The sequence below is a fragment of the Neoarius graeffei genome, chromosome 14 (genome assembly GCF_027579695.1).
Source record: "Neoarius graeffei isolate fNeoGra1 chromosome 14, fNeoGra1.pri, whole genome shotgun sequence".
In the NCBI taxonomy this organism is placed as follows: domain Eukaryota; kingdom Metazoa; phylum Chordata; class Actinopteri; order Siluriformes; family Ariidae; genus Neoarius; species Neoarius graeffei.
Window position 1 is genome coordinate 35,079,379 of NC_083582.1, and position 23,563 is coordinate 35,102,941.

The 23,563-nt window shown below is 40.7% G+C and overlaps 1 protein-coding gene across 1 annotated transcript in view; it reads right to left on the minus strand.

The window, feature by feature from the left end:
* pcdh15b (protocadherin-related 15b) overlaps positions 1-23,563 on the minus strand; it is a 462,078-nt gene that overhangs the window by 317,437 nt on the left and 121,078 nt on the right. Inside the window, 4 exon segments of the mRNA XM_060938905.1 lie at positions 2,211-2,321; positions 2,418-2,537; positions 4,892-5,047; positions 6,039-6,199. Of these exon segments, the coding sequence (XP_060794888.1) occupies positions 2,211-2,321; positions 2,418-2,537; positions 4,892-5,047; positions 6,039-6,199 (548 nt within the window).

A 23,563-nucleotide genomic window follows, 5' to 3' on the forward strand; every position in this document is an offset into this window, starting at 1 on the left:
GAGGCCAATCCGGGCTTTGAAGGTATGTCCGCATGTCAGGCACGTGTGGGTAGGTGCTGTTGTGGGGACAGCGATAGTTCAAGCCTTTCGAGCAGTTCATTTCTTCTGGGCCGCGGTGATGCATTTCATCTCTGCTGCACGTGTGCCACAGGTGAGCTTTGCTCACCATGCTGGATGATCCTGAGCAAGCGACTCCCAGGAGTTGAGATCGATTTCTAGGGTTTTGAGGGACACTCTGAGATTCTCCTTGAAGTGTTTATTCTGCCCCCCAGATGAGTGCTTGCCTTAATTTGAATTTGAAGTCATGACTTGCACGTGACTTGGATTAGAGTGAGGGAGAGTTGTGCAGCCATCAGCTTCGCTCTCTCGTCCCGACCTAACTGGGTCCGGGGCAAGATAGGATCAAGACAACTGGCGCTAGGTCGGGATACAGTGGATGGCCAACAGTGTTCTACGTGTTGCACTGTGCCCTGATCGTGCTCCACAAATGCTTTGCTGGGTCCGCCTTCCTGCCCATTGAACCACCAGTGGTGGTCTCCTCCGCGCAGTCTGCCGAGTTCAGTCTTCAGTTGTAAACCTGACCAAGGGGAGCAGGGGGTTGCTAGTGCTTGCTCAAGGCACCACCCCAGACTAGTGGAGGGAAGGAGACACCTTACTACTCCATTGCATAGCGGTCAAGGACGGCACATACCCACTGCCTGATGTCACTAATAATGTTGTAGTAATGGTTTGGTTACTGCTGGAGTAGGAATTGGGATTTTATGCGGTGAACACAGACAAGCAGAGTGACCCAAAGAGTGAAATGTCCCAGTGCAGTTATCGTAAATATAAGCACTATTGGAACGCCGCTCAACCAATCAAATTAGTGGACTGGAACTGACTGTTGTGTACAGTACTATGCCACAGCGCAATCGATCTATCGACATTTAATTTATCTTTAAAAGACAACAGAAATTACAGCGGGTGGAATTTGTTCAGGAGTGGGCAGGAGTGGGATTAAACAACTCTCTTGCTCATAGTTTTGCACATTATGTAAGGTGAAATCAAACTGTTCATGGTCCATTAAAAAAAAAAGAAAGACTTCCCAGCATAGACCTGTGCAGTTGCCATCTGCTTGTTGTTGTTATTTTTTTTTGTTTGTTTTGTTTTTTTCACAACCCCGACTCGTCTGCAGCTTCCTACAGCCTATGCCACCATCTGGCAACATGAAACCCCAACTGAAAAGCAGCAAATTGCTTGTGATATTTATTACAATACTTATATCAATGTTTTGAAAAGACTGTCAGATCATAATGACTGATATCTGTGTAAGGTCTTCATATTTGTTTCCACTTGATTTCTGTGAAGGACTTCAACTGAGCAAACGAAGTACTGAAATGTCATTAAGGATGCAGCTGGAATTCAAGAGATGGAACCGAGTGCAAAAGTGAAGCGAGCGTTTTGAAATAAAAAGACTTTGATTCAAGTGAATATGTTCACATGACAAGGACTCATTCCTCAGATGAAATAAAGCATGTTTGAGTAAAAAAAAAAAAAAAAGATTTAGACTACAGATGATTCTAAAGCAAATGATGAAAAATAAGTAGATTTAAATATGGAATGTGAAACCTTACAATATCAGGAATTATGTGATCTGTTCAGGAATTAAATATTTAAATAATATTGGCTGGCGTTCAGTGGTATATCAGATGTATTCCATTCAGCTAGCATGATATTGAATGAGTCAAAGGCGAGTATGGGGGAAAAAACAGCCAATATTATTATTATTATTATTATTATTATACATTCCTTTCGGGTGTTCAACACGTCTTTCTCTTTCAAAATTCTCTCAAAATCTTCCATATTTGACGATGCAAACCTGGCAGCTATTTTTGTTCACAAATTGTCACAGTCACTCCCTCGCGCGGAAGTTTTACGTCTCCGATGTGTGATGTCGTGTTGTCCTGACAACAATGCAATATTGTAAACCATATTCAAAGCTCATTTTCCATTCGGTAGAGTGACGTAATACATGCAGGATAAGCAATATGCTAACAATACTGCCTGCTATCAAACCAAATGAATGAAACCCGCTAGAAGGGAGTAGAACACGTTTTTATTCCATCGAAAAAGTGTCCTGTACATATAATAAAATTTATTACTCTCTTGACACATCATCATAAGATGTCCAAAGTTTCCTTTTCATGTTGCTTCTTTTTTCTCAGACTCACATTGGCCTGGATGATGACCAGGTAGCGTGTGATCTCTTCATAGTTCAGTCTCTCTCTCAGCACCACAGAGCCAGACAGGGTGAGAGGAATGTCAAAGGTTCTGTTAGCAGTCTGTAGAGACAAAAATTAAGTATCTAGTTAGAATGTAGCAGAGGGAAAATATTAATTCTAAACACAAAATATCCTGGATTTGGTGGTTTGCCCTACCGGGTCATTAGGATTGTACTGAATGGTGTACTCGATTTGCCCATTTGGTCCATCATCAATGTCAACAGCGCCATTGTTCCCTGTGAAGCCTGAGAAGATCGTGGTTCCAACAGGAGTCAGCTGAAAGGAAAAAAAAAGTCAAAAGAAGACATCCTCTGTTTTTGAAAACAGTTGCAACCAAGAGTCAGTCAGTTTGCACTGTGATCTTGTCAAGTTTTGACTATTTCTAGTCCCATATCCTGCTCGTTTCCTGGCGCTATCAGTAAGCAAGGCTCCCCTGCGGCGACAGCATCTCACCTGCTGTTCTAAACTCTGTTCTCTTTCCGAGAAAGGATCCTGATGGACAAGGCTGAAAAGAAAGAAAGCATTTGCTCATACTTAGTCTGCTGCCTGGTTGCTGAGACCTTCTCAGGAGTGAACAGAGGAAGTAAAATGGGAGGTAATAGCTATGAGCTGTGCAAGGATGTAAAAGGCAACAGCTAGAGCACTGGTTTGATTTTTTTGTTGAAAAGACTTTAACATTCCTAAAATGTACAAAAGACCCCCCCCCCCCCCAAAAAAAAAAAAAAAAATTGATCCATCCATTATTTGCAACCACTTATCCTATACAGGGTCACGGGCAAGCTGGAGCCTATCCCAGCTGACTATGGGCGAGAGGCGGGGTACACCCTGGACAAGTCTCCAGGTCATCTCAGGCATAATAATAATAATAATAATAATAATAATAATAATAATAATCTGCCTGAACTGAACCTTTCATTTAAATCCCAGGCATCATGCATAGGGCTAATGTGTGTCATTTCAACAGGCACTTTTGTGTCAAATTATATGATGAAAGTTCTGGAGAGAAAAAAAAAAGTCAATACTGATTTCACTGATCGAATTTAAAAAAAGAAAAAAAAGTATAGTGAACAGACACGTCTGATGGGACCTAAGATTGCCTTTCTGGTGCAGTGCCTGGAAGTCATCTATCAGTATCAAAAAGAGGCACAAACACAGACACTTGCATTATGTTGGGGACCAGCACTGGGCCAGTCTCTAAATGATCAATTATTTTGTCTTACCTCGCTGTCATACTACATTCCTGCCATCTGAGCTGCGAGACTACAATCTAGCTACAGGCTAGACTACCAGGTGCTGTGTGTGCACTGTTAAACCTCAGTCTACAACCATGTAAGGTTAATTTAACCATATGCAAATTTCAGGTTAATAAAAGTGGCTTTTTATTTTTCTCTCCATCAATACCATTCATACTGATGAACTTGTTATCGACAGTGGCAAGTTAATTAAACACTCTGTTTTTGCCTCCTTGGTACCATTGTCCAGGTTCCTATGTGGAGTTAAACCCTACTGTCCAGCGTTGTTGTTGACTGATGGACTGTGGTCTGCTGAACACCTTGTCTCACTGTCAGTCTGATGCTCCTGACTTCAGGCCAAAATCGATAGCGAAGGATGGCGGCCGGTGGTTTTCTGGGCTGCAACAGCTTGTGGGTAGGCAGTCTGCCACTCTCTGCAGATGTCTCCTAATGAGGGAAATCTGTGCTGACAGTTCCCATAGGAGCCACTTTCAATTAGGCAAAAGGCTCAGAGAGCCCATGTAACCATCTCCAGCCACCCACCCAGAACGATCTGGACTCAGCCAACCACGACCCCAATCCAGTAATCTACCTTGGTCTTACTCATAAAATAGCAACCTCTATAACATCGCTCAAACAAAGAAAGGGTATTGGTTAGTATGGGCTATGCATCAAATGCAGCAAGAGTGCCTGTAATGACTTTCTTCACTATTGGAATGATGACACGAAGTCCCTCAGAACTCACAATTGGTGTTTCAGAGCTTTCTATATAGTATACGAAGAAAAAATCACTTTGGGGCTTTTGTTTGTGTAGTTCATCACTTCTGGGGAAACAATTAATATTTTCTGATGAGGACTCTTTTGTTCATCCAATGAAATGCTTTCTACACTTTTGGGGTTTAGGTCCCACCCTTGGATATAAGTCATCCTCTCATTGGTGGAGAACAAATGGTTGTACATTTGGAAGGGGGTGGCATTTGATTCAAACTTGATACATGATTGGGGCTTCTCCAATCTTCAGTGTCATTTAATCTACCATTAGATGCCTCCTGGTGATACACCCTGCAGGTCTCTGTAACCATTGGCAGTCAACCACAGCTCAAACATTTATGATAAACCTCAAAAAAAACACCGTGTCCTTGTTCCTTGTTACAAAGGGGACAGGTGTGGGTGAAAGTGGTGGTGAAAAATCCTCCACAGGTTCTCATTAAACGCTCCTTATTTATCTAGTTCGCTAAGCTGCAGTTAAGTTTGTTTCGATTCAGCGGGAGTGTGCCGTATGTCTAACTTATTCCTAAGCGATGAGGAGGCGGTTTCTCCGAGAACTGAGAATGAGCTGCAGGTGCGTGAACACTATACTGTTTCAGAATGCTTGCAGGCCTAGTTTGAGGAACGTACCTCATTAACAGCCACATAGTACCGTGGCTGCTGGAAACGAGGAGCGTTGTCATTACGATCCCTCACAACGATCCGCACCTCATGAAGAATCACTGTACCAACCAGCTCATTGGTGCACTGAACCTGCACCACAATGGAATGAATGTAGGAAGGAGGCTGGAAGAAAGAAAGGGTGCATTTAGTTTACATGTAACCCAGCAAATGCATGAGAAGATACTGAATTTAACTGCATTCCGATAACATTCATGAGGAGGCTGTTTCTGAACCACCAACACATTTTCCGTGTAATCCCGTGGGAAGTGGCTCGAAAAGAGTGGGTGGAATAAGGACACTTTTAAAAAGTGCTGCTGTAAAGACAGCTGGGTTTTAATGTTATGGTTGATTGGTGCATATACAGTATATAAATAATACATAAAAGTGGGAACACAGCCTTTATGAGTTCAGCTTCAGTGTGACACGTCAAGAAATAATTTTTCAAAGACATTTTGGCATTAAAGGGCTTCATTTAAAAGTAATATTACAATTAATTTCAGTGCCTAATATTAATCTTATGATTAATTTGTTATGATTTATTTTTGAATTTTGAAGTAAGGATTCAGTTAAAGTTTCATTATTTTCAGTAATGAGATTGCAAAGTAGCATGTCCTTGTGCATAATGCAAAGGTATTCTGTGTCAAAATAAAATTATACACACACACACACACACACACACACACACACACACACACACACACACACACACAAGGTATGTGTATGTGACCAATATCACTAGTGTACTGGCTGGGGAGTGGTAATTAAGCACTTACACACACACATGCACATCATACCCTCTCACACATTATGAAGCATCTTACAATATCAAACTCACACACACAATTACACCAAAATGTTAGGTTGGGAGTGTAAGAGAAAGAGATGAGAGGGTATTATTGCGTGTGTGTGTGTGTGTGTGTGTGTGTGTGTGTGTGTGTGTGTGTGTGTGTGTGTGTGAGTGTGTGTGTGTGTGTGTGAGGGTATGGTGGCAAATCAGAGACACCTGTTAGAGATAAATGAGACTGTAGACAATGCAGTTTGAAGTTTCAATACACGTTTCAGTTTTTATATCCTATTGATATTTTAGAAACGATAAAACCTCATGCCAACTTACATCACGATCCAGAACTCTTCCAGTACTGTTAAGGTAAAGCCGTTGTTTGATGGGGTCCAGGATTACCCAGTGGTCATAGTTGTCTCTCAAGGAGAAAGAGATGGTTCGATGAGGGTCTTCTGCCCGCCCGTTGATTTGCATGTTCTCTATCAGGACGGTCCCTGGACCAATCAGAAATGGAGAATGAGTTCATTGAGTCTTCTGGTAGCTTTCATTCTCATCTACTGGATCTTCTGTGCTTTAATTACAGTCTGTAATCATGTCTGCTTGGTTGAGCTTAAAAAAAAGAAAGTGCTGAAGCACCCCCCCCCCCCCCCCCCCCGCACATTTACATATCAAGTACACAATCATATGGTGCCTTTAATAAGTATTCACCCCTGTTTTTATTATGTTTTATATATATATATATATATATATATATATATATATATATACATACAGTGGTGCTTGAAAGTTTGTGAACCCTTTAGAATTTTCTATATTTCTGCATAAATATGACCTAAAACATCATCAGATTTTCACACAAGTCCTAAAAGTAGATAAAGAGAACCCAGTTAAACAAATGAGACAAAAATATTATACTTGGTCATTTATTTATTGAGGAAAATGATCCAATATTACATATCTGTGAGTGGCAAAAGTATGTGAACCTCTAGGATTAGCAGTTAATTTGAAGGTGAAATTAGAGTCAGGTGTTTTCAATCAATGGGATGACAATCAGGTGTGAGTGGGCACCCTGTTTTATTTAAAGAACAGGGATCTATCAAAGTCTGATCTTCACAACACATGTTTGTGGAAGTGTATCATGGCACGAACAAAGGAGATTTCCGAAGACCTCAGAAAAACATTTGTTGATACTCATCAGGCTGGAAAAGGTTTCAAACCCATTTCTAAAGAGTTTGGACTCCACCAATCCACAGTCAGATGGACTGTGTACAAATGGAGGAAATTCAAGACCATAGTTACCCTCCTCAGGAGTGGTCGACCAACAAAGATCACTCCAAGAGCAAGGCGTGTAATAGTCAGTGAGGTCACAAAGGACCGCAGGGTAACTTCTAAGCAACTGAAGGCCTCACTCACATTGGCTAATGTTAATGTTCATGAGTCCACCATCAGGAGAACACTGAACAACAATGGTGTGCATGGCAGGGTTGCAAGGAGAAAGCCACTGCTCTCCAAAAAGAACATTGCTGCTCATCTGCAGTTTGCTAAAGATCACGTGGACAAGCCAGAAAGCTATTGGAAAAATGTTTTGTGGATGGATGAGACCAAAATAGAACTTTTTGGCTTAAATGAGAAGCGTTATGTTTGGAGAAAGGAAAGCACTGCATTCCAGCATAAGAACCTTCTCCCATCTGTGAAACATGGTGGTGGTAGTATCATGGTTTGGGCCTGTTTTGCTGCATCTGGGCCAGGACAGCTTGCCATCATTGATGGAACAGTGAATTCTGAATTATACCAGTGAATTCTAAAGGAAAAAGTCAGGACATCTGTCCATGAACTGAATCTCAAGAGAAGGTGGGTCATGCAGCAAGACAACGACCCTAAGCACACAAGTCTTTCTACCAAAGAATGGTTAAAGAAGAATAAAGTTAATGTTTTGGAATGGCCAAGTCAAAGTCCTGACCTTAATCCAATGGAAATGTTGTGGAAGGACCTGAAGTGAGCAGCTCATGTGAGGAAACCCACCAACATCCCAGAGTTGAAGCTGTTCTGTATGGAGGAATGGGCTAAAATTCCTCCAAGCCTGCGTGCAGGACTGATCAACAGTTACCGCAAACGTTTAGTTGCAGTTATTGCTGCACAAGGGGGTCACACCAGATACTGAAAGCAAAGGTTCACATACTTTTGCCACTCACAGATATGTAATATTGGATCATTTTCCTCAATAAATAAATGACCAAGTATAATATTTTTGTCTCATTTGTTTAACTGGGTTCTCTTTATCAACTTTTAGGACTTGTGTGAAAATCTGATGATGTTTTAGATCATATTTATGCAGAAATATAGAAAATTCTAAAGGGTTCACAAACTTTCAAGCACCACTGTGTGTATATATATATATATATATATATATATATATATATATATATATATATATATATATATATATATATATACACACACACAGTACACACTGTGTGTGTATATATATATATACTAGTATATATGTGTATACAGTGGTGCTTGAAAATTTGTGAACCCTTTAGAATTTTCTATATTTCTGCATAAATATGGTCTAAAACATCATCAGATTTTCACACAAGTCCTAAAAGTAGATAAAGAGAACCCAGTTAAACAAATATTTGCTCATTTATTTCTCATCTCATCTCATTATCTCTAGCTGCTTTATCCTTCTACAGGGTCGCAGGCAAGCTGGAGCCTATCCCAGCTGACTACGGGTGAAAGGTGGGGTACACCCTGGACAAGTCACCAGGTCATCACAGGGCTGACACATAGACACAGACAACCATTCACACTCACTTTCACACGTACAGTCAATTTAGAGTCACCAGTTAACCTAACCTGCATGTCTTTGGACTGTGGGGGAAACCAGAGCACTCGGAGGAAACCCACGTGGACACAGGGAGAACATGCAAACTCCACACAGAAAGGCCCTCGCCGGCCATGGGGCTCGAACCCGGACCTTCTTGCTGTGAGGCGACAGCGCTAACCACTACACCACCGTGCCTCCTTGCTCATTTATTTATTGAGGAAAATTATCCAATATTACATATCTGTGAGAGGCAAAAGTATGTGAACCTCTAGGATTAGCAGTCAATTTGAAGGTGAAATTAGAGTCAGCTGTTTTCAATCAATGGGATGACAATCAGGTGTGAGTGGGCACCCTGTTTTATTTAAAGAACAGGGATATATCAATGTCTGATCTTCACAACACGTTTGTGGAAGTGTATCATGGCACGAACAAAGGAGATTTCTGAGGACCTCAGAAAAAATGTTGTTGATGCTCATCAGGCTGGAAAAGGTTACAAAACCATCTCTAAAGAGTTTGGACTCCACCAATCCACAGTCAGACAGATCATGTACAAATGGAGGAAAGTCAAGACCATTGTTACCCTCCCCAGGAGTGGTCGACCAACAAAGATCACTCTAAGACCAAGGGGTGTAATAGTCGGCGAGGTCACAAAGGACCCCAGGGTAACTTCTAAGCAACTGAAGGCCTCTCTCACATTGGCAAATGTTAAATGTTCATGAATCCACCATCAGGAGAACACTGAACAACAATGGTGTGCATGGCAGGGTTGCAAGGAGAAAGCCACTGCTCTCCAAAAAGAACATTGCTGCTCATCTGCAGTTTGCTAAAGATCACGTGGACAAGCCAGAAGGCTATTGGATGGATGAGACTAAAATAGAACTTTTTGGCTTAAATGAGAAGCGTTATGTTTGGAGAAAAGAAAACACTGCATTCCAGCATAAGAACCTTATCCCATCTGTGAAACATGGTGGTGGTAGTATCATGGTTTGGGCCTGTTTGGCTGCATCTGGGCCAGGACGGCTTGCCATCATTGATGGAACAATGAATTCTGAATTATACCAGCGAATTCTAAAGGAAAATGTCAGGACATCTGTCCATGAACTGAATCTCAAGAGAAGGTGGGTCATGCAGCAAGACAATGACCCTAAGCACACAAGTCGTTCTACCAAAGAATGGTTAAAGAAGAATAAAGTTAATGTTTTGGAATGGCCAAGTCAAAATCCTGACCTTAATCCAATCAAAATGTTGTGGAAGGACCTGAAGCAAGCAGTTCATGTGAGGAAACCCACCAACATCCCAGAGTTGAAGCTGTTCTGTACAGAGGAACGGGCTAAAATTCCTCCAAGCTGGTGTGCAGGACTGATCAACAGTTACTGGAAACATTTAGTTGCAGTTATTGCTGCACAAGGGGGTCACACCAGATTCTGAAAGCAAAGGTTCACATACTTTTGCCAATCACAGATATGTAATATCGGATTATTTCCCTGAATAAATAAATGACTAAGGATAATATTTTTTTTCTCATTTGTTTAACTGGGTTCTCTTTATCTACAGGTACTTATAGGACTTGTGTGAAAATCTGATGATGTTTTAGGCCATATTTATGCAGAAATATAGAAAATTCTAAAGGGTTCACAAACTTTCAAGCACCACTGTATACTAGTGTGTGTATATATATCTATCTATATATATATATATATATATATATATATATATATATATATATATATATGCACATATATATCTCATCTCATTATCTCTAGCCGCTTTATCCTGTTCTACAGGGTCACAGGCAAGCTGGAGCCTATCCCAGCTGACTACGGGCGAAAGGCGGGGTACACCCTCGACAAGTCGCCAGGTCATCACAGGGCTGACACATAGACACAGACAACCATTCACACTCACATTCACACCTACGGTCAATTTAGAGTCACCAGTTAACCTAACCTGCATGTCTTTGGACTGTGGGGGAAACCGGCGCACCCGGAGGAAACCCACGCGGACACGGGGCTCGAACCCGGACCTTCTTGCTGTGAGGCGACAGCGCTAACCACTACACCACCGTGCTGCCCGAACACACACACACACACACATATATATATATATATATATATATATATATATATATATATATTATCATGGAAAGAATATTAATAATTATTATATCTACATTCACTGGATATGAGCAACCACATGCTCTGATTGGCTACTCTACTACTAGGCTATCAGATCATATACTGTGAAAAATAAAATGGCAGAGCATTTTGCTGAACTAACCAAGGATGAAATAGAAACTCTACTCGAAAATAAAACCCCAAAAAATATTTAAAAAAAGCAACAAAATATGGAATAAAAGTATTTGATGGTAAGAATGTATCTTTTTTTCTTTTTCAGTCATTATTTTCATCACATTTTTCACAAATTGATACTGTCATTTCACCGGTTTGTTTACTTTCTTCATCTTTCAGCATTAAAAGTCGTTGATTTTTTTTTTTTAGACTGGTTCCAAGGCTCAAAGAAGTTTATAAATTACAGAACTGAAATGTCCAAGGAAGAATTAAATAAATGTCTAAAGCTATTCAATACCTTGACACGACAGCAAGACGGCACTTTCTCCCAAAAAAAACAACACTAAAGTCAATTTGTGCAGCCTCGATAGGTTTTTAATAAGTCTGCCTAAGCGGAAATGATTTTGTCGGACATTTTGCATAAAGTTTATATTTATCGAATTTGCAAAAAATAAAAATAAAAATGCTCTGTTTCTCAAAATCCAGTGAATGTGGATATAATAAAACAGTTATTCCACTCAACCTCATCATACATGACTGCATGCCTTGTTGGCTATCAGCTCATGTAGGACTCAATTTCATGGAATAATTGTTAATTATATAATGAATAACAACATCATTATGGACTATACAGTGCCATCACATCTTATTTCAGCTGCTCCCGTTAGGGGTCGCTACCATGGATCTGTTCCGCATATTTGATTTGGCACGGTTTTTACACCAGGTGCCCATCCTGACGCAACCCTCCCCAGTCTATCCAGGCTTAGGACCAGTACTAAGTATGCACTGGCTTGTACAACCCCAGTGGCTGGGTATTTTTACTTGATCTGCATGTCTTTGAACCGTTGGGGAAACTGGGACACCTGGAGGAAACCCACACAGACATGGGGAGAACATGCAAACTGCACACAGAAAGGCCCCTCTCGGCATTGAGGTTCGAACCCAGAACCTTCCTGCTGTGAGGTCATAGTGCCATAATCACTACGCCACTGTGCCACCCTATACTGTGTCATAACATACAGTATAATCCCAATTTAGTTCATTTCAGCTGCAGGTCATTTAACTTTACAAAATAGGTAAATGTTCAAGGGGGGTGAATACTTATGCAACATGTCACTGTGTGTAAAGTGACAGGTTCTGGCTTGATGGCTAGGTCAGTTTGGAACATTTAGGCAGGTAACCTCAGGTTAGTGCAAGCAATCACACCCATTTTCATTGACAATGTTATGATATATTTAATGTAAAATAGTGTGTTACAAGTACTTTCTTGCTCTAAACCTGCTCAAAATAACACATCACACAACTAATCCTGGTCATGTAACAACTTCCAGTCCTAATGTAAGCTTTTATCAGTGGCCTTGATTTCTATAATTTGTTCGAAATTGTTCCAGGATGCTTCAAATGCACTTGTAGAAATCTTCCTCAAACCTGGGGGGGGGACAAAACCCACCAATGCTGTTGTAAGGATGATGTGAAAGAAATTGAATGCATTTTGTCTGTTGTCATATCAAAAGCTCTTTCACCATCCTGTCACTTCCGCGCTGTGTTATTATATGCTTTTTAGCGCATTGCTCTCTCTCCTGAGAAATCTTATTTGAAAAGCATCTTATTTTTTAATTAAAAGAAAATGTTTTTCTGTCTGCTATAACCTTCAACCATCAACTTTCAGGTAAATGTGCCCTAGTGACTCACTAAATCACTCAAATCTTCATAAATTCTTCACTTGAGGGTGAAGGATTTCAAACAGACATTCATTTTTGCTGTATTAATGCTGGTAAAGAGAGATGTCCGAGGAGAATCTGAGGAGAATATCCAGACTTGTACAAGCTGACAGGGAGGCTACAACAACAACAATAATAATAATAATAATAATAATAATAATAAAGCAATAAATAATCTTGCTGCCTTGCAGGTTTGGCCTCTTTAGGTCAAAGGTACTTAGATATGGGAAGCAGCATATCTTTAGCGGGTAAAGGCGGATGAATCGCTGAAGCGGTCAATGGCTGAACTCACATGATGCTGGAGAAATCACTGACTTCAACAGGATCACTTAGTTCCTAAAGTGAACTACTGCTACAACTGTAGTGTTGTCTGGCACAGTCAGTACCTTTAGCCATCGAAAGATTCACATGACTTTATCAATCCCAAGACATTCAGCCCGCATTGCTCGTCGCACGGTTCAATAAGGAGCACATTCTTCTACTGTAAAGGCATCTCCAGCGGAGTTCAAAAAATCTGATAGAGATCCAAACCACAACCTTCTGAAATGCAGAAAGAACAGCATAGTGTCTACATTTAATGTACGCACTCTTCATACTGTCAATCAAATCTCCGAACTAACAGCTAATGCTGTTGCATTCAAAATCAATGCGATCTGCATACAGGAACATCGACTTTTCCACGACAATGTAGACCTAGATTATCATGAAGTAACTAAAGGGTATACTCTAATCACAAGCTCAGCATGCAAGAATGCCATCAATGCAACTATCGGAGGCATTGGAATGTTGCTCAGTCCCCATGCAATGAATGCTCTAAACTGTATAGAAAAAAAATTCACCCAGAATTATGATAGCAAATTTTAATGGCAATCCAATTACTACTGTAATTTCTTGCTACAGCCCAGCAAATGTCTCTGATGAAGACATGGTAATCGAATTCTACCATGGACTGTCTTCGCTTGTAAGAGATGTACCAAAGCACAATGTCCTAATTATAGCAGGAGACTTCAATGCACTAATCAGCAGTGATCGGCACAAAAGCAATATGACTTTTCACCAGACAACCAACAGAAATGGCAATCATCTCTTAGACTTTTCCATCGAAAATGAGCTTTGTATTTTTAACACCCTATTTCAAAAATGAAAGGGCAAACTCTGGACCTTTGAGCATCCGAATAGCACCAAAGCACAATTAGATTACATCTTAAATCAATCGCAAATGAGTCAACAGCTGTACAAACTGCGAATCATATAGCAGCTTCTCTAGTGTTTTCTCAGATCATTGCATCATCTCTTGCAGAATCCATTGAACTCTCAGAGCCAATAAGAGAAAAAACACTACCGACCCTCCGTACCAATGGAAAGCAATCGCCAAGGATGATGAGGTCTGAACCCAGTACACCATGGAAGTCTGGAATAGATTTGAGGCACTCCAACTAGAATCCGAAGCAAACTCTCCAAACGAAAGTTACAACAACTTCATTACAGCACATCATGAAGCCGCTAAAAGATTTGTTCTTTTAAAGCCAAAAATTTACAAAAGATTCCCATGGGAATCAGCAGATATTGAAGCACAACAAAACAAAATTAAGCAATCAGCACAGCGCAAGCAGATCAAACCCACCCCTAATAATACTGCTTCTTATAACCAACATAAAGAAGAAATGGAACAACTGTATCATGCTGAAATGAAGAATTACATTCAAAGCAAAATAGATGCAATCAACCAGAGTTCTGAAAACAAATAGTCTTCTCTTGCCTGGCAAGTTGTAAATGAAATTAGTGGCAGAAAGAAAACATGCCGAGCTAAACTTAAGGCCTCCAGTCACCAAGATCGTCTAGACAAATGGAAAACCCACTTTCAAAATCTCCTTGGTAAACCACCTACAACCCCGATTCCAAAAAAGTTGGGACAAAGTACAAATTGTAAATAAAAACGGAATGCAATGATGTGGAAGTTTCAAAATTCCATATTTTATTCAGAATAGAACATAGATGACATATCAAATGTTTAAACTGAGAAAATGTATCATTTAAAGAGAAAAATTAGGTGATTTTAAATTTCATGACAACAACACATCTCAAAAAAGTTGGGACAAGGCCATGTTTACCACTGTGAGACATCCTCTTTTCTCTTTACAACAGTCTGTAAACGTCTGGGGACTGAGGAGACAAGTTGCTCAAGTTTAGGGATAGGAATGTTAACCCATTCTTGTCTAATGTAGGATTCTAGTTGCTCAACTGTCGTAGGTCTTTTTTGTCATAGCTTCCGTTTTATGATGTGCCAAATGTTTTCTATGGGTGAAAGATCTGGGCTGCAGGCTGGCCAGTTCAGTAACCGGACTCTTCTTCTACACAGCCATGATGCTGTAATTGATGCAGTATGTGGTTTGGCATTGTCATGTTGGAAAATGCAAGGTCTTCCCTGAAAGAGACGTCGTCTGGATGGGAGCATATGTTGCTCTAGAACCTGGATATACCTTTCAGCATTGATGGTGTCTTTCCAGATGTGTAAGCTGCCCATGCCACATGCACTAATGCAACCCCATACCATCAGAGATGCAGGCTTCTGAACTGAGCGCTGATAACAACTTGGGTTATCCTTCTCCTCTTTAGTCCGAATGACACAGTGTCCCTGATTTCCATAAAGAACTTCAAATTTTGATTCATCTGACCACAGGACAGTTTTCCACCTTGCCACAGTCCATTTTAAATGAGCCTTGGCCCAGAGAAGACGTCTGCGCTTCTGGATCATGTTTAGATACGGCTTCTTCTTTGAACTATAGAGTTTTAGCTGGCAACGGCGGATGGCATGGTGAATTGTGTTCACAGATAATGTTCTCTGGAAATATTCCTGAGCCCATTTTGTGATTTCCAATACAGAAGCATGCCTGTATGTGATGCAGTGCCGTCTAAGGGCCCGAAGATCACGGGCACCCAGTATGGTTTTCCGGGCTTGACCCTTACGCACAGAGATTCTTCCAGATTCTCTGAATCTTTTGATGATATTATGCACTGTAGATGATGCTATGTTCAAACTCTTTGCAATTTTACACTGTCGAACTCCTTTCTGATATTGCTCCACTATTTGTCGGCGCAGAATTAGGGGGATTGGTGATCCTCTTCCCATCTTTACTTCTGAGAGCCGCTGCCACTCCAAGATGCTCTTTTTATACCCAGTCATGTTAATGACCTATTGCCAATTGACCTAATGAGTTGCAATTTGATCCCCCAGCTGTTCCTTTTTTGTACCTTTAACTTTTCCAGCCTCTTATTGCCCCTGTCCCAACTTTTTTGAGATTTGTTGCTGTCATGAAATTTCAAATGAGCCAATATTTGGCATGAAATTTCAAAATGTCTCACTTTCGACATTTGATATGTTGTCTATGTTTTATTGTGAATACAATATCAGTTTTTGAGATTTGTAAATTATTGCATTCTGTTTTTATTTACAATTTGTACTTTGTCCCAACTTTTTTGGAATCGGGGTTGTATTATAACTGATGGAAACATTACTCCAGTAGTACAACAAAAACTAGACATCAAACTTGGGCCCTTCAGTGAGGATGAGCTGAACATGGCTCTTTCAAAGATCAAGAATGGAAAAGCTTCAGGTCTTGATGGCATTCCACCTGAAACATGGATAACAAAAGCTTTTAATGACCTCCTGATTGACTTCTGCAACAAAGTCTACAATCAGAACCCTATTGATAATTGGACAGAAGGATGCATTCTCCCATTTCCAAAAAAGGGAGATCTTGGCTTAACTGACAACTATAGAGGCATCAGGTTAACCTCAATTGCAGCCAAAATCTACAACTCAATGCTGCTGAACAGAATTCAACCATCCATAGAAAAGATTGTACGCAGAAATCAGAATGCATTTTGCAAAGGTAGATCAACTGTTGGACAAATACTTACAATACGTAGAATCCTGGAAGGTGTTTACGCTAAAAATTTAAGTGTGGTTTTACTGTTCATAGACTTTTCAAAGGCTTTCGATTCAATTCACAGAGAAAAGATGGGGCAAATTCTACTCGCATATGGAATCCTACAAGAGATAGTCAGTCAATGTCATCATGATACTGTATAAAAACTCAAAAGCTAAAGTCCGCTCACCAGATGGAGACACTGAGTTTTTTAATATCCTGGCTGGAGTACTTCAAGGAGACACACTTGCCCCATATCTATTTATTATATGCCTGGACTATGTCCTATGAACCTCACTGGACGACTTACATGAGCTTGGATTTACCCTCAGAAAAAGAAAGAGTCAAAGACATCCTACCTTAATCATCACTGATGCAGACTATGCAGATGATCTCGTCCTAATGTCAAACACAATTGAAGGAGTAACCAAACTCCTACACTCTCTCGAGCAAGCAGCATCTAGCGTAGGACTGTATGTAAATGCAAAGAAGACTGAATATATAAACATCAACTGTCACGGAATCATCAAGTCATTATTAGGTATTCCAATTAACTCAGTGGAAACTTTTTCATACCTTGGTAGCAACATCATATCCTCAGAAAAAGACATTGACATCCAAATTGCCAAAGCATGGTCAACTCTTAAACAGCTCTCAATTACTTGGAAATCAAATCTTCCCAATGAAGTTAAGAAAAACTTTTTCTGTGCTGTAGTTGAATCTGTCATGCTCTATGGTTCCTCCACCTGAACCCTCACAAAAAAGAAAAAAAAAATGGAGAACACACTAAATGGCAACTATACTCAGATGCTCAGAGCCATTCTCAATATCTCATGGCAGGAACATACTACAAAAACCCAACTTTATGGCAATCTTGCCCCCATCTCAGAAGTTATACAATAAAGAAGACTCAGATTTGCTGGGCATAGTTTCCGAAGTAAAGATGAGTTGATCAGTGACCTAATTCTCTGGACTCCATCTCATGGTCATAGAAGTGCTGGAAGGCCTTCAAAGACTTACATAGACCAACTCATCTGTGATTCTGGACTCAACCTTGATGAATTACCTACTGTGATGATGGACAGAAATGCTTGGTGTGATATTGTCAAAAGAATCCGAGCAAGCTCGATGTGATGATGATGATGATGATGATGATGAATAAATAATCATCCTTTACAACCACGGTAAGCAGAAAAGCATCTCAGAAAGCACAACATGCCAAAACTTAATTTTATGAACCCGAGCCTATTTTCAGGGTAATTTCACTACCTTCAATTTTAAGCTCTTATTTTGATCTTTATAAAGGCTAGTTTTACATGTTTTTAAAAAATTTTATTTATTAATTTTTTCCCCAGAACAGTCTCGGCTATCCAGATAATACTTGCACCTTTTTTTATTATTATTATTTTAACCTTTATATCAAGGAACAAAAAGCTCTTATCTTATGAAATTATGTTTTTACATGTATTTCACCATAAAACGCTGGCAGTAGCATTACATTACCTTGTTCAGGTACAAGAAGTGCTAAACGTCGAGACAAGAAAGTACATAGTGCCAAATATACCAGTGACAAAATAAAACAACAATCAGCCAACGAAAACAGTATCAACCATACGAATGAGCTGACAAAGTACAACTAAATAGAGAAAAAATAAACCCCCTAAGGGCTAACACTGAGACATCATGACTAGGCTAGACAGTACACAGCTTGGGGTGGCCAAGACCACTAAGATAGCTATGTTATTACACAGTGGGCAGGGAAGCGGGGGAAAGGTGCAGCCTGAATAGGTGGGTCTTGAAGTCTGCACTTGAAGGTGGTCAGGGAGTCAGCAGTTCTGACCTTGATGGGAAGGTCATTACACCGACGAGGAGCCAGGACAGACAGTTGTCAGTAGCAGTTTCATAACTCTGTAGAGGGGATTATCTGGGATCTGGCAATATCAGAACCATGATGGTGGGAAACTCTATGACTTTTGCTTAAGATGAAAATACAGTATTTGCTTATTAGTGGTAAATGAAAAAAGTAATTGTTTTATTTTCTGTGATTCAACGACCATACGTCTCGAGAATGCTTTGTCATACAACTAGAGAAACAACTAGGATCATCAGAACATGTACGTTCAGCTGTTTATAACCTCTGTTGAGTGTTGTTGGAGGAGATTATGTTTTCACCTCCATTTGTTTGTTTGTTTGTTTGGCTGTTCTCAATGTAACTCAAAAAGTAGTGAACGGCTTTTGATGACATTTTGAGGAAAGGTGAGCCATGGGCCAAGAAACAATTGACTAGATTTTGATGCAAATCCCAATGTGGCTTGGTGGAGGTATGCACTCTACCAAGTGCCCTTCTAGTTGTTGTCACTGATAATGCAAGTTCATAGCAGCCTTCAAACATGGCCGCCACGGATTACATCTCCCAAGCGCCACAGGGCCCTCCCTCTCCTGAGTTCTGATTGAGGCCATACCTGTTCCATATCCCCAGTAATCAGCACACCCTATTTAAAGACTGCAGTCACAAACACACAACACAAAGTATCGTGCTGTGTCCCTGTACCTGATCATACTCAGCCATTTGTTATTCTGCCTGACTTTAGTGATCTTGACCCTGTTTGCGTTTACTTTCGGACTTTGAGACTGTTATTTACCTCTGATACTTTGTTTGTACATTGACCGACCTTTGGCACGACCCTGACTCTGATTCTCGCCTTACAGTACGTCTTGGATTTGATTACCAGTTTGTGACACACCTGCTCTCCCCTGCAATTGTGTCCATAAGTGCCTGCACATGCTGACAGTTGTGATATGCAGTACATTGTAAAATGATATGGACTTCGTGACTTATTCAACCAAGAAGCAGGAATGTAAGCAGGATGGGTAAAGAAACGAGTAAATATATTACTTTGCAGAAGTTTGATCTGTTTTCATAATGTGATTAGTTCAGTATGTACAAATACTTTACAAATATAACTAGCATCCATACAAAACTCTAGTTCCATTCTTTATTATGATATATATTCCATATCTATGCAATGATGAGTTCATGAGTTATTCAAACAAGAGTTATGCATGAAGAAAAGGACACAGAACTTTATGCAAATTGGAACTATGATTAACTTTGATGTAAATTAAAAATTATTTTTCTTGCTAATATTTCATCATATAGACAAGAATCTAGGATCACTGGAAAGATCGACTTGTACCATTTCAAATGATATGTGAACCACCGTGTTGCAACGAAGATTCATGACCAAGTCAACCGAGAATAGGGGATGTGAATCAGGTTAATAGGGTGAGGGTAGATGGACATCAACAGCAGAAGACCACATCACCAAGAATACTAATCTGAGGCTGTGGTAAAGATGGACTCAACAAACCTGGATAACTTCTTCTCCTTCTCCCTATAGCCAGCAAGGGCTGTAAGGGCAACAGTGATGACATTTTTAAAAGTCCATCATTGATGTGTCTAGGGCATTTAAACTTGGCAGAGTCCATCCCTCTCCAAGCTTGATCAATTGACAATTTAGGTGGGGTTTACATTAGACCGTATCAGCGGATCATCAGATTAACGTTTTTAAAACGATTAGTGTGCACACAGCAACACCAATACACGATTCGCGTGCACACAGCAACACCAATACACGGATACGCTCGGCTCCGCAGGCATCCTGCGCTCCAAATCACTCCGCCCTGAGCAGCGAGTGCCCTCTGGAGGGTGCGCACTCCGGCCCTGCGCAGCTCACAGAGCGCGCGAGTGAAGCACACGAGTAATGATTCGGGACTGAGCCGTTGTGTGTGTGATCCCAGTGCATATCACTTACCACTTGCAAGTGGAAGGATGGCAAGCCTAAAGACAATCATAACTACACAATGGGCAGTATATGCATCAGTATTTGCAGTATTTTCATACTTTTATACTCTTTAATGAAAGGTGATACAAGGCGGAAGTCCGCGCCGTTTTTCAGCAGTCATGTCACATGACCAACGCCAGCGAATCAGGAAGGTGGATGTCACAGTGACGTTGTCCAATGACGACGCCAACTAGAGCTCAGCACAGCGTATCCGCGTATTCTCAATGTTTACACAGCACCGGACTAGACACGATCTAGATTGAATACGTGGACCCTGGCGGATTCCCGTTTCCTGGTGTTTTAATGTAAATGGACAGTGCATCCGCGAAGAAAACGAGACAGATACGGTCTAATGTAAACTTGGCCTCAGAGTAGCCAGTTAGCCTAACTGCATGCTTGTGGGGGACTGTGAGGGAAACCAGAGCACCCTGAGGAAACCCACGCAGACAACATGCAAACTCCAGATAGAAATGCCCCTCATCGGTTGTGAGGTTCGAACCTGGAACCTTCTTGCTGTGAGGCGACAGTGCTAACCCAGATAACTGAAGATTTGAAAAAGACCAAGTGACTTTTTCCAGTCTTCAACTCGGTAAACCTCTGCTTAGACTGTGCCCATGTAGCCTCAGATTCCTGTTCTTGGATGCTGGCTGTTCATTTTTCATTTTATTATTTCCATCAGAATCTTTGATTTGAAAAAAAGGGGCTAACCCTTTTTGTTTCCTGATGCCCATACTCACACAGTTGGAGAACAGTTTTGAATTCATGCTTTATCTATGACACCAAGATCACATTTCTTCAACTGTAATTATTTTCTGCTCATGCATAGCAGTGAAATCCTTACTATATTAGTGCAGGTGACTGGACCATTAGGCGTGCAGTTATTATCATAATAGGTATTATGGCAATACCCACAGGCCATGGCTCTCCAGCCTCTATTTCTAGACAGGAATATGCTGAAGTTTTAACTCTGCTGCAGGGAGCACCATTGTGCCTGATGGCCCAGAGACTGCTCTGTTACCATGCATTATTACGAGGTGCAAAAATGAGCCACCGTACACCACTAACCCTGTGTCAATTACCAACATATTATTTTACTCATTTTAATGTGCAGCCTTTAATCAATCGGGGCCTCTGAGTATTTAAGAAGTAACTCACACTTGTTTGGTTGTGCATACAAGAAGTTATTTGTCTAGTCAGTTAATTTAAGATTCTGATAAAGTACTGAACCAATGAATTAAAACAATGTGGTAAGACCAATGCTTATTTTTCATTCTCTAATTCACTACCTGCTCAACTTATAACCAGAGGTGGACAAAGTACTCAACTTCATTACTTAAGTCAAAGTACAGATCCCACTGGTCAAATGTTACTCCAATACAAGTGAAAGTTGTACAAATTTTTACTTAAGTTAAAGTACTGAAGTACTTGCTTTTAAAAATACTTCAGTATTAAAAGTACATTTTCTGTCAACGCATTGTTGTATTATTGCCACAGTGCTTACAAAACCTAATGCCTCTGAAGCAACTGACTGGATTTACTGACTAGCTTGTAGAACCCGTAGAATAAACTCCTAGTAGAATGTTACAAAATGAAACACAACTGAACTGAAAAAGAGCCACTGTCTTTTTTTTTCTTTTTTTTTGTAACACTCCTCCCCACCCCACAAAGCAGCATGGTAGTGTTCTGACCCAGCTCTGTCAGTGTGTGAGCACATGCATGTGTATGTTAATCAGGGAGAGTGGAATAGCTGTAAATGCAGCTTGCTCAGAAAATAAAAATTACAATCCAACCTGCTTACAACCCAGGTCCATACCTCAAGCTTAATAACTGCCCAACAGCAACACTGCTTTAAGCAAGACCAAAAAAAAAAAAATGCAAGACCATCATCTGACATCAAAACAAAAAATTCCAGCAATTTGTTGTGACTGACTAGTACAACACTGTCCATCTCACAGGTCATGTGAGAGCATGCGTGCACAAGTGTATGTATTCATGCACATATGAATCTGCTTGTGGAATCATGGTGGTTTAAAGTTAAGCTAGGTAGTCAGTGAAGTTCCACCTGACATGCTAGCAAAATCTTTTCAGACTCAAAATCATACTGGATAGCTGATGTGACCAGTGGCGATCCTAGAGTGATTTACTCCCCGGGCGAAACCCCCTGCTGGCGCCCCCCCGCCCGTCTTTTTTTTTGTGGGACCGTTTTTTTTTTTCGCACCCGCGCTCGTGCCCCCCCCCCCCCCGCGTTGGGCTCTGTATTAGCCAACAGAATGTTAACAGTTTTACATGGTCGTTTAAACATTTCTCGTCGTGTGTTGTACGTCGCGGACACGGCCCGTTATAAATTTACTGTTACCAGAATGGCAATGATCAAGTCGTAATGTATTACTTAAGACTCTGTGTAATGTCATAGTAGTGTAGTACTATGCACGGGTGCAGATAGAGGGTGGGACGGGTGGGATTCGTCCCACCCAGATTTAAACTCACCTCGTTCGGTCCCCCCCACTTATAGGGAGGAAAAAACGTCTATGCTGTATTTCTTTGCATAAGGCAAACCTCACGGAAAAATCAAAAGACTAATTACCATTCGGTTTATTGAGGTGCACAGCAGTATATACATAGTTGCAACAACTCACATAAAACAAAACAAAGACTGATATTCGGTTGGTTGAGCTGCGCAGACTGCACAGGTTGCGAGCTCGAGCTTGGTTGCTATGGTTACCCACAACAAGTTTGACAGGCATATCGGGGTTGGGGTTGGTTTGCTGGCAGCTTTGTCCCCCCCAGTTTTTTGTCCCCCCCAGTTCAAAACCGTATCTGCACCCCTGGCACTATGGTAGTAAAGTCTTTTTGATGACTAGTACAACGTTCCGCTGGCGGGATTGTGCATATTATGGGGCTACGACAAGTTAGGCACACACACACACTGATGACGTCACCTGCGCAACTTTGGTATTGGGCTTCCCCATCCAAAATGTTCACCATTTGACTAGCCAGACTGCATAGCTATTGCAATGTTATCACTAGCTCTAAAAGCACAGACAACTTCACTGCAAGCTTTCTCTTGGAATAAAATGTTTACATACCCCAGTATGCTTCCACAGGCCAGACAGCAAGTTTTTGTAGGCTGTGATGTGCTCTGATTTAGGCAAACAAAGCAAACATTTAAAACAAAATGACTCTTTATTCCTTTCAGAAAACTGAAAAAATGGGTTCTAGCTATAGCCATGGGTACATGCATTCCC